The following is a 13416-nucleotide window of genomic DNA, read 5'->3' as shown; positions in this document are numbered from 1 at the left end:
TTTTTTTTTATTCATTCAATAATTTTCAACTCTTTCAGTTATTCGATATGAAAAAATTCCAATCGAATGTAAATCGTGAACTTCGTCGTGCTTATCCCGATCGTCGACGCCTGGAAACGCAATGTCTGTCCGTTGTRGCTTTTGTCAAATCGGAGAACGATATATTGGACTGTCCCGTTTGGGTGCTCATTGTCAATGTGGTCGCAATGGATATGCTTAAGAGCAAATTGCCACCAGGTAAGCGCGCAGAGAAGAAGAGGAGGCCAAAGAAAAAAAAAAATTACAAATAAATAAAAATTCTGCTATGAATGTATGCTAATATAACTAATAATCGGTTACGTGACCAAACTTTTACGTGCATATACTATACATACACACACATACGCGCATCTTGTCCAATTGTCTATAAGCTTATAACCAACCATTGGCGCAGCATTGCTGCAAAATGTTAGCAATTTATTAGGTTGGGCGCTTGCGCTTGCGCTTTAGCATTAGAGCGACTTTATTTTAATACATGTTCTACGTTGGTGTTGCTCTTGTTGTAATTGTAGTGCAGTAGAGGTTGAAAGTGCAGGCGTGGATCTCAGGCATCCGCACGAAGATCGCATTGTTGCGCTGCCATAACGAAACTGCATAGATACAGTAAGAACTCATATGTATACATAATGTGTGTAGATATATGTATACATACAAATATACATATGTATATACCAACAACTTAATGCAACTTTGTATGCGATTTTTCTAGTTTTCATTCTTCTATTTTGAACTTCGCTGGCGCCGCACTCCCCATTTGCTCGACAAGCAGTTCAAGGTTGATACCAACCAGCGCTAACATRAGCTTAGCGGCGCTTATTGTTGTTGTTGCAGCTGCAGCCACTGTTGTTGGCCTTTCGCTTTTGCGCGCACAAAGCCACATATACACTCCAGTGTAAATATATATGTGAGCGTGTGCAGGAATGCATAGGTAAATTTTGCGGTAAATTTCAAATGCCAGCCGGCAACATTTTCATTTCGCTTTTTAAATGTCAAAGTGTCAGCGTTTGGCCTGTGTTCGGTTCGTGCCGCGATAAAGGGCGGCAATAAAAGTGCGCATGCCCAGCAGCCGCACGCAACGTATTGCCATTGTCCAAAGCGTTTGGCGCATAAATCAAAAACAAACTTATTGCTATATATTTATATGCATATGTCCCCTCTTATATATATATATATATATGTTTATGTGTATGTATCGGTGCAATATCTACGCATTGAACGCCATTTTAGCATAGACAAAGCCAAAGCAGCAAAAACAATACTAGCCACACAGCCGAAATTTGCATATTTTTCTATATAGCAAAAACAAAAATAAAATGGTTAAATTATGCTTATGCAAACAATTGACAGCAATAAATGATTTATGTGTTCTAACATCACACATTTCTTAATTTTTATCACATGACAGTTTATGCTAATTCCAACTCTCTCCTCTTCTTTTTTCCGCCGATAGTGCAACGCCCCATTGTGGACATTAAGAATCGCCCTAGGATTCCCATACCCGACGAGGATCCGTACAGCGTGGCCGGCAACGGCAGCGGCGGCAGCGGYGGCAGTTCGGGCAGCTCTGGTTTCGGTGCTGGCAGCAGCCATCATTCACAACAACAACAGCAGCAGCAGGTCGCTGCCGCCAGTATGGGCATGCACACCATGAACGGCGGTGGTATGAATGGTGGCACCGCAGTCGCCGGACATGTGGCCGCCACACGTGAGCARTTGCTGTTGCAGACACAACAATTGGCTCATAAACGCAGCGAGAAGCCGCCGAAATTGCCGCCACGCGATAATATTTACTCTCATGACATTATACCGAAGGTGAGTGCCTAGCATATGAGTGTTAAAAAATTAAACTTTTTTGTAGGAAATGAACTAAAAGATTGCTTAAAGCATATATTCAACATGTGACAATAAAATTTAGTTTAACATTATTTTTTTTTTTTATTATGAATTTTTCAGTTTTTTAGAGTTTTAATGACATTTTTGATTGTAATATAAAATTTCAGTAAAATTTGTTTTCTCTTTATAATTACGCTCAAAAGTTAATAAGAAAGTAAAAAAAAATTAGGTTTTTTATATTTCTGGCCTACCTTACTGTAATGGCATTTTTTTTATAATTATTTTATAATGTCTCAAATATGCAACCAAACCTTAAAGTCAAATAAAGGAGTAAAGAGTCGTTGCCTACTTTTTGGCTGAAAAGCTAATTTGAAGAACCTTCAAGGTAAGATTAATGAAAGAGGCCTACGAAGGTTACGCTAATAGACAGTGAAAAATACAAAATGTTAACCCTATTAAAACGAAACTGATACTTTCACAAATAAAATCGAAAAATCTCAATTTATYCTCACTTGGCGGTAAAAAATTATATTCAATAATAAACTAAATTGGAAGATTTATATCGAAAAAAGCAAATATTGTTATGTGAATATATAAGACCGTCATGAGGCCACTTCAAGTTACACAATAATATCATTGACGTCTTTGCTCGGAGAGTAGCAGCATGTTCTGGTATAAGAATACAAAAACTAGAAGCTTGGAAAAGGAAAGACTAGTGACATAGCGTCATCCTAAACCAGCTAAACATAAGTACATCAATATCCACTTCCGGGTGAGGGTACCCTTTACGCATAAATGGAGACGAGGTTTCGTAGAAGAGTTTGATGCAGTTGKGTTTACAGCGGACTGCGGAGTGGGTGCGGGTGTGTAATCCTATGTTCTCGAAATCTCTGTCTCTATCCAAACTCAGCCATCATTGTCTAAGCGGAAGTATTAGGTATAGAGAGGGCCTCTAGTGCTCTTTTTAATAACTGCGGAATACAGAGAGCAACTATATACATAGATAGCCAAGTATCTCTGCTGGCGTTGTTGGCGCCACTAATTATTTCAAGCATAATTAGCAATTGCAKAAAGCCTTGAAGCTCACTGGAAATTCAACTGTCCTTGATTAGGGCACCCGGCCACAGAAACATTTTCGGTAATTAAAATACAGATGAGTTTGCCATAATAGGACCCTCTTTAGACGAATCCGAAGCGAAATTAATACCACGTCCACTGGAAACGATGAAATAGTACAGCGCAGATGGAAATCAGTAACCAACTGCAAGATAACGAAACAAATGTGGACCGAATATGATTAGACTACAACCAATTACTTACAACATAGGTCCAATAATAGTGTTTTTATGCCTACAGCAACTATAACCAAATACTTGGAATACATCAGGCACCACACCTTATATGGCTGTGCACAAAAAATATAACGAAGATAAGTAGTTTCACGAAAGCTAAGTTTATTGTGAATAATCGCTTAGTAGGGCACGGTACATTCAACGTAATTAAAGCGTCTTATTATGCTTTAATTAAGAACACATTACCTTTCTTAGGAAACTTAATTCATTAAAAGATCAAATACTGGTACTATTATATTTACTAGGAATATTGTTCAAAAAGAAGTTTCAAGTAGCATCTTTATTAATCTCGAACTCTGAAACCATAATTGTTTTACTATAATATAATAGATTACAATAACCTTATAATTTTTCTAATTATATATAATTATCCAGCGATTTTGATGAAATTCACTACAGTACGGTATGAAATTTTTTATCTAAAAATCGAGGCATTCATTCATGAAGCTTAATGCTTGAGGATAGATAGATTGTTTACATGCGGTTAAGAACAAAAGAACATCTCGTGGCAAATAATTTTGTGGAATGCACACGAGATTCCACAAAATTATTTGCCACGAGATGTTCTTTTGTTCTTAACCAGAAGATAATGAGAGCCAGATATGACTAATGGCACTTAGCTGTCGAAGGAACTGTGAAGCTAGAGTTAACCGTAGTTTATTGAAACGATATTATATTCTCCATTGGAAAGACTAGAGGGAAAAGAAGTTGGCTACACTTGGTCTAATTGTCTCGAAACAGTCTTGGAAGTCTAATTGTCTCGAAACAACGAAAAGGAAAAACGATTATTGCGAAGCTGTAAACTCGAATCAGGGTATAAATACTCGTATCGATTACAAGCAGGCAAGAAGAATTTATATTTTTTCTCATTAGGAACTATCTTTCAGTATGGTCAAAGTTGATGACTTTTATGAAGCGTCTGAAGCCATTTAATTCTAACAGTAACAAATTTCTAGTGAACAAAAGCATATGGAATATTCCAAAAGAGAGAAAATAGTCTTTGGTAACATAAGTACTTCAGCATCTAGACTTTAACTATAACCTCTAACAAACAATAATGCGATGCAATGTAAAAACTGCTGMCATCTGGTTTTATTTTATTTTTATTACAAACAAAAATTATTTGCATATCAACAAATCAGTGAAACGTTTCAGGCGAAGAAGGACAGCGGCAAGCAATAAACCTTTAAACCACAAAAGAATAATAAAAACAATTGCAACAAACAAAATTTACATTACAACGCCACTTAAATACAATAATCAATGCAACAATTTCCAAATGCAAAACTCGTTCTTTGCGCACAGGTACTCGCACACATACTTATAATTAAATTTTCTGCATATGTAATTACAACCTACACACACATACATACATAAGTGTTGTTAGTTGATAGTGTGTCGAAATAACTGCATTTATCGCTCGATATCGCGTGTAATTAATATGCGAAGAATGTTACATTTATTGCGCAGGCGCACAGCGACAAAGACACCTATATACGCATGCACTCATACAGTATCAATAACGCAAGGTAACACAAATATTTAGGGCATATGAGCGTAAATCGGTATATAGTAAATACTTGCATATAGAAGAGCTTATGTAAATGCAGCAGCATTTTTGCTATTGTTGTTAATGGTATGTTATGTTGTTGAAATAATTTTGTTATGAAACTAATAAATGGTTAACATATTTGTGCCTCATCTGTCGCAACACTCTAATTGCGAAATCAGCAGTCATGAGGTAATCTTACTATTTTTGCTGAGATATCAAGCAAAATACTTTCTTACTGCGCCACCTAGCATTAGTTTTACTGCTAACGATCCTGTTAATTGTAATCAAGTTAAACGGATTATTGTTAGTCAGACGATCCGAATAAGCAACTGAAAATAGGCGTGTACATTTTTACTGAAGTAGTTCGAAACAAAAAAAGTCGATTTCTCTATCGTCATTGGAGCTGAAGAGTTTGGTTTTTTTTTATTACTTTTTATACTCGTAAAGTAGCGAAAGGTTAACTTGATTGTTGATCCAAAATCTATAAATCTTACTTTGACAAAAATTCGTCATTTGTCTCACCCATTAATACCTAAGAGGTTGATCTCTAGATTCAAATTGATCAACAAATCGTTTTTGTACTTTTCACAAATGTGTGGAGGGAAATGGACATTAATGGTGTCAATTAGTATTAACTTCTAATAAGTCGGAGGCAAAATAATTAATTTATTCAACTTTAATTGAGTGAATTAGTCAATTAGAAAATTTGTTAATTGTATTTAAATTGAGTCAATWAGTAATTGCTTCATTAATGCGTRGGTAAAAATAAGTTAATTGAATCTTATATGACTCAATTAGCAGTTTATTGCTATAAATTAAAATTGAAAAATTTATATTAACYCTTAATTGAGTCAATTAGTATMATATATAGGTTGAAGGTGTAAAAATTTATTGATTGAATCTGAATTGGGTCAATTAATAACTGCTTCATATAAATTGAAGGTAGAAAATGAGTTATTTGAGTCTTATATGACTTATGTGTTTAATGGTTTATTTCTATAAATTGAAATTAAAAAAATTATATTGACTCTTAATTGAGTCAATTTGTAATTTCCTATATATCTGTCCGCACATCGAATCTGCAATAAAAGTCAAACAGCAAAGAGGCGCCCTATTATAAACTCGGCTATAACCGCGTAACCGTTGTCTACGCCAATAAAGAAGAAGAAGAATAATTACATATTATATGCAATTTTTTTAAGTCGATTAAATTAAGTAGCTAAGGAGGATGGACACCAGTTGGTTTATTAGTTTTCATTTTTTTTTTGAAACAGTTGCGGATCTCTATATCCACGTATTGTGTAACRAATCGTTCTTTACTTACCACAAAGGTGTTTCTACCGAGATATCTCAAGCTCAGTCTGGCAAGCGCTTGACAATAGAAAAGAAGTTGRCAAGATGATTMCACGTCGCCTTTCTTGATACAGCTTTGGCAAAGAGCGTCAAATAGAGTATTTAGCTACACCGCGTGCAAATCTATTGGACGGTGTCCAGCCTGAGCACCTACCTAGCAAGATTGACTTTGCTAAGCGCAGTAGTTTGGATGATCTATTATGATTCAYTCTGGGCCAGAAAGATCTCGCAGTCACATAAGTTCTGCTTGTTGACCAGCGCTGGCTGAGCTCACTAGAGGTTTAAAAGTTCATCAACGTCAGGACTCAAGGCGGTATCGGATAACCGACTCGGCTCCAATGAGAGAAAATTGAGGAAAGCGTGCCCTGGCAGCTCATCGTCTTTGCAGCTTCCAGTGATCAGCAAACACATAACTCAGCTCGTTAGCGAAATGTGCGAAAGATAAAAAAAATCTACCAACATTTAATCATTGGGAAATTTACTAGACACTATCTAAAAGGATAGAATATCCAAAAAATTATATTGATGCCAACGAGCTGTAAAAGCATTAAGTTTCATCTGACGTTAAATAAAGTATATTTTTATTAATATATATGTATAGTATAGGACCTCAAAAGAATTTAACACGGTACCCATTTAACAAGCGGTTATTCAAATTTGGAAAGGGACGAATAGAACAAGCAAAAGGCATAAGTAGAGCGGCATAGAACAAAAAGAGGATATATCAATCTCTTACATATAGTTTAGCTTTCAGAAGAGAACTGATGCTAAGCAGATCGAGGAGAGAATCTGAAAGGTTAATATTGTATATCAGTAAAATATAGAGAAGGCGTTCTGCAAAAATATTGTCTAGGGTGCACTGGTTTCGCTATAATTCATTATACATAGATTTTTGCGGTGAAAAGTGGATTTCTGGTCTTAAACCGAATATTAATTATTATCATATAAGTATATTTCTGTTGTTGTTGTAATTAATAACTCAATTGCATACAATATTTGAATTTTTATTATTCTTAAATTTTTTAGCCCGATTACGATGACATCGAGGTGGACACTAGAATCAAATTATCACGTGGCAAATCAGACAAAGGCAAAGACAACAAAAAATATGGTAAGTTGTACCCAAAGCACTGTGAATATTGCCACGAACAATACTCAAATTCATTTCAGATGATCCTTACTATTGTGGCTTGCGTGCACGTGTACCAAACTTCGTGAAGACCTCAAAGTCCAGCAAGGAGCACAAGGAGTACGTCACCAATGGCACACTGGTTAATGGCAACGCTGGCAACACGAATGGCAACAGCAACGGCAGCATGAACACACTCAGCCAAAAGAAGAACTCCATGATCCACATGTCGATGACAGCGCCCAATTTGCACGCGATGCATGTGGCAGCACCACAGCCGCCGCCACACATGCATCCACACCACATTCAGCAGCAGCAGCTGATGGCCGCCGCTGCAGCACAAGCCGTGCACCACCATCACCCGGCAGCGGCCGCGCACCATCACGTGCCACAGCATCCGATGTGGCAGACGCGCAGTTTCGAGAGCGGCATAGGTATTTATGATAGTAGTAGTATTGGTTGTCAGCAGCAGCAGTTGTATAATGCGCCGACTGCGAACTTTCACATGGACCATCAGAACAACAATAATAATAATAATAACAACAATAAGAACGGCAAAAAGAACAAGAACAAAAATAAGAACAAGAATCAAACGAATGAAGCACAGGCACAACAAATAACCTTACATGCACAAGCACAAGCACAATCACAAGTACAGGCACAAGCACAACAACTACAACAACAACTGCACAATGCACTGCCACAGCTGTCGTCTGCCGCGGCGCCGTTGCGCCTGCCAGTGGACACAGCGCACGGTATGGACGGACACGAACACGAACACGAACACATACTTAACAACAGCAACAATAACAACAACATATACTTTAGCGTACAGCAACAACAAGAGCAGCAGCGACAACGCCAACACCACTTTCAGAATTTAGAACAAACGCGCCAGCGTCATCATCACCACMATCACCAGCAGGAAGCGGCGCCAGCGCACAACAACACACATCACAATGACCAACGCCACCACAGCCGAAATTGCRCGCGTCGCCAATTGCCACCCAATGTGCGCGCCTGCTATGTGCCACCGCACACTGACTCAGACTATCCCGACCCTGACTTAGTCTATGCTGATGCTCAGCCAGTGCTAGTGAATTCTAACGCGCGCTCTAGTCGCTCGCGCTTTCGGCGCCTTACACGAGAATTGCAACAAACACTTTCGCCGCACCGCTTCCGCACGAGTCGCACACGACGCGATGCGAGCAATTCAGTGGGCAGCAATTGCAATTGCGTTAGYTGCTACACCTTGGCGCCATTGTTCGGTGTTGAGCAACCAGCGCGGCCACCGCGAAGTCTCAGCCAGCAGCAACTGCGCTTGCACCAGCAGYTAAGCGGTAGTTTGGCGGAAATACCAGCGCCACCGCCACCTCCGCCACTACCACCATTGCCTGCAGAACAAATTCGCGCGCCGTGTGTGAACAACAGCGCAAGTCTGGAGGGCGCTAATGATGAAAGACGCGAAGCGCTKGGTGTTGCGCGCAACAAAGCGGTTTGGCAAAGAGGTGTAAATTTGGTGAAATGGTGTAGCGAAAGCGATGTGTCGTTTTTAAATCCGCGGCGTAACCGTTTTGTAGCGCCTAGTGATATTTGTACTTACGAYGAGGGTTTCGGTGAAACAGATGTAGTGGAAAGCTGTTATGGCGTTGGTGGCGTGCACCATGTAGAGAACCATTACACACGCAAGAGCGCGGAGTCGCCGCAATACGTGAATGATTGCGACTATCGACGCGAAAATGCTGCGCCCCATTATAATGAGCGCAAACARCAAGCACAAGACAGAGAAGAATCACATGAGCGCAGTGGTGGTAAAAAGAAAACTTACAACGAATACGCTATGCAAACGCGACGYTATGRCGACTGCCTGTACGACGACGACGAAACGGACTGGGACGTCACACATTCTGACCGCTACACATGTAGACAACGGCAATTGGATTCACCGTCACCACCGAAATCGCCCTTTGRGCGAACAGTCGTCGATGAAATGCAGCTTGGTAGAGGACGCGTCAGCGCTGATAAYAGATCGGGTTTCGTGCATTCGCCCGCGTTGCTGCGCCACAAATCGCTCTCAATCGAAAGTTTCTTCGAGCAACCAAATGAGGAGGGATCTCTTTATATGTATGGCGGGCGCAAGCGTATTGTGAAAGCGCCTTCCACCACCATGCTCTACGACCGCCTACGCGGCAGGGAAGCGCATGGCATTGCACAACTAAAYGAGTTGGATATGAGACGTGCGCGCAATGCGCATGAAAACAGGAAGGAGCATGAAAAGGAATTTGAAGAGCGAGATTTGCTCAGTTTTCAGCGCCACAARCTCGGCATGCAAACGCCACACAGTCACAGAGCAGATGACGCAGCGTCGYCAGATAAACCAATGCTGCCACCGCCCTGCTGGCGCGGCAATAAAAATAGCAATTGTAGTAGTGATCAATTTGTTGTAGGCCATGAAATAGCGCCGGAAAACACAAAAACGCTAACAACAGCAACAAAAACAAATGCCRCCACGCCAACAATGTCTTCAGCTATTAAACAACTGGGCGGCAGCATTGTGGCCGCTACCACGGCGGCATTCGAAATGAAAGCGCACAACCAGAAGCGTCAACAGCAACAGGAAAAGCTCAAGCTGCAGGCTGAACTCAAAAAAGGACAACAGAAACAGAAGCAACAACACTTGAATAACTATGATCAAGCAGCGAAATTGMCTAATGATGTGGCGCAGGTGCAAATTAATAAACTAGATAACAGCAACAGCAAGGAGAATAACAACTTCTTGTTTAACAATGGCAAACGCAACTACAAGAATGGCGTAAAGAATACAAATATAACAACAACAAATGCCATGACTGGCGCGCAACAACAAACGTCTAAACGAACAAACTTTGAAGCGTTACAACAACAACAACAACATTCGCAAAATCACCAACAACAGAGTCGGCTCAGCCGATCTGATAGTCGCGTCGACGCTAGCGATATGGAATCCATTTATGGCTATTTAAAGCCACGCAAACCCCGCAGCCTGAGTCTCAAACGCATTCAAATACTCGATTACTGAGCGAACTGAGCGCAACTAARTGCTATGCAAACAATAATAACATATGTAGATAAAGTGCTTGTGCTGGGATAGTTCAACAACTGCTGCTGGTTGAATTTCTTGACAACTCCATTGCTCTGCGACCGGACAGCCCTCAACTATACAATCACAACAATAACACCAACCAAACCATCCGGTAGCGCAGTGAACTGACCGAAAACTGAAATTAAGCAAGAAAATACCAATTCTCAAATAGGTTTGACTTCATTCGCCTACTGTTCTCATACTATTTATTGTAGTTAGGATTTGGTATTGTTTTCTTGGTTTTGGTAGCGTTCGAATATGTTTTTATGCGTTGCCAGTAGTTCAGAAAAAACATAGCTGGAGAATATAATTGATTTTAAAACTACTTAATTTAATCGATTGAAAAAATTTCAGAGCATAAGATAGTACTAATTGACCCAATTAAGAGTCAATATAAATTCCTTAACGTTATTTTATAACAATAAACTGCTAATTGAGTCATATTAGATTCAATTAACTAATTTTCTACCTTCGACTTACATGAAGCATTCTCTAATTGACTCAATTTAAATACAATTAACAAGTTTTCCAMCATAAATTTATAAAAGAAATTACTGATTGACCCAATCAAATTCAGTCAATAAATTTTTTCAGCTTCAACTTATTAGAAGATAATATTAGTTGACTCCAATAATGTCAATTAGCAAATTGCCTGCTTACTACATACAGGAAGGAAAAGCAATTGACGGCATTAAGACTCAAGTAAAAATTTTCTCAGTTTATAGTCAATTAAAAAAATTTTCAATTTCAGCATACGAGGAAAAATATAAATTAATTAAATTAAACAATTAGCATTCAACTACATTCTACACAGAAAAAGAAAATACGAATTTAATTTGCAGTCAATTAACAATATGTCTGCCAATTGATTCAATTAATATTCAATTAGCAAATTGACTACCTAATTGACTCAATTAGTAGTTAGTATTACAAATTTTTAATCCTCAATTTATTGGAAAAAATTAAAAATTTACTCAAATAGTACTCAATTCATCACAGCGGGCAATTGTCTCCAGCAATCCAAGTGAGATTATTCATGGATTTATGTGAAATCATCCGATTTACCTAACTTAACATAACAGCCTATTACCAAAGCGTCTTCATATAGGACTTTGATATAAGAAAAAGTATTAATTGGCTCAATTAAGAGGCAATAAATGAGTTCTCCAAACTTCTGCGTAACTGAAAATTTTGTTACTGGCTTCATAAATTTATCATTTTAATTAAAATTATCAAGGGCTCTCTAATAATTACGAGCAGAATGGAGAGGTCAAAAATATGTGTATATATATAAATATATAATATTGTAAATAAATATAATTCTTTTTTTTTACACTAAAGCAATTTTTTAGAAAATAAGTTTACAAACTTTATTGATATTTACATAAAAAGAATAACATTACAAATACATAAACAATAATTTGGCGGACCTGGACTGGGACTGGGACTTAGGCACTTGTAGTTAGACCATCCTTTATACAGRAAAACCACACACAAGTAAAGCAATAAAGCATTTAAGAACAGTTATGCTTTCACCTACACACTCCCAATTACTGTTGTTGTTTTTATACAAATATTTTTATACATAAATCAGATTTTTTATTAAAATTTTTTCCACTGAGTTTCATTAATAAAATCTTCATTTACAGATGCCGATTTAGTTGAATCACCATACAATCACATCTATGGTCGCTTGCCGCTGCCCACACGTGGCTATGTGCCCACACCGCGCACCATGTACATTGGCGAATGGGATTGATAAACAAGCAAAGCGGGAAAATTCGAAGCACAACATTAAAAATAAATACATATAGCCATATACATATGTATATATATGTAATATATGTCTATAACTTTGGTTTATATACTGAAAAAGTACTTCATATATATATATCGATATGTGTGTATATGCTTATGCGCACGTTTATTATGCAACACAGTGAACATTAGAAAGGATATACATATGCATAATTTATATGCAACATTTATTAACTAATTGTAAGCTTATGTATGTTTATGTAACTGAGTAGCAATGTCTAAGAGTATATATATACAAAACCCATACATATAAAAGAATGTTATTGTAGAGCACGCATATAGGCAATATTAAGCTGAAAATGCGTCAAATTTAGCACAAAATAATTAGTATTTACTATGAAGAAGAATACATATACCGACGTATATAGTAAATAAGAATATAGAAGTATTGACAAMAATTCTAAAATATATTTTATTAAGCTCGTATTTTGCGCGCTTGCTTCCGCTTTTTTATTTTTTAGCGACAAATAGTATGCGTGTTATTATTACTGTTATTTTCACGATATTCAAAAATATATGGCAACGCTTAGGGTCAAATCTATGTAGCTGTGCAAATTTGACAAAACAACCTAACGCGACTTTTTTTGTYTTTATGCTCAGACTGCAAGTGGAAATATTTTTCGAAAAATCGCAATTATTTAACAAGGAAAATCTCTTATTTGGTGTACTTTTTTCTCAAATTATTTAATTTTAATTTTTTACTAATAATTTCTTTTTAACGTTAAAATTTTTCTCAAATTATTTTATTTTCATTTTTTATTAATTATAATCATTATTTTTTTAGTTTTTAAAAAATCATTTAATTTTACTATAAAATATCAATTTCATAGTATCTAAAGCAAAAGCGGTCAAAGTTACATATGCTATTGTGTTATAATTTCACAACTATGTAAGTACAGTTTACTAGGATTGCTTATGATTTCACTTATTTTTTTCTTCTCTGAATTCACTCATAAAAACATGCTTATATGTATGTACACATGTGTACTACACACGTAACCGACACATGCCCTAACAGTGAAAAGATTGGCGTAAAGCCGTCTCAGCGTCTCAGAAACCGATATATACATGTATTTAGAAAAATTTGACATATAAATCAGTCATAAATGTCGATTAATCGGTGGGACATCATATTTTTCTCTCTCCTTACWTAAATGTTGCGTATACGCACTGTAAAACTGACGCACTTAAGCACTTTAAAAAGTACTTTCATGTTTTG

At 37.4% G+C, this 13416-nt stretch overlaps 1 protein-coding gene across 1 annotated transcript in view; it reads left to right on the top strand.

Moving 5' to 3' along the window:
- Positions 1-12862, top strand: part of LOC108974679 — an 88652-nt gene extending 75790 nt beyond the window's left edge. The window contains exons 6-10 of the mRNA XM_018942665.1: positions 39-237; positions 1490-1851; positions 7156-7240; positions 7300-7692; positions 12029-12862. Coding sequence (XP_018798210.1) covers positions 39-237; positions 1490-1851; positions 7156-7240; positions 7300-7692; positions 12029-12138 — 1149 coding nt within the window. The 3' untranslated portion in view covers positions 12139-12862. The remainder of the gene's footprint in view (positions 1-38; positions 238-1489; positions 1852-7155; positions 7241-7299; positions 7693-12028) is intronic.
- Positions 12863-13416: the final 554 nt, after the last annotated feature.

Source organism: Bactrocera latifrons, unplaced genomic scaffold (assembly GCF_001853355.1).
Source record: "Bactrocera latifrons isolate USDA-ARS-PBARC rearing strain unplaced genomic scaffold, ASM185335v1 scaffold_58, whole genome shotgun sequence".
Lineage (NCBI taxonomy): Eukaryota > Metazoa > Arthropoda > Insecta > Diptera > Tephritidae > Bactrocera > Bactrocera latifrons.
The sequence above is the reverse complement of the archived record's forward strand: the minus strand, read 5'-3'. Positions and strand labels throughout refer to the sequence as shown.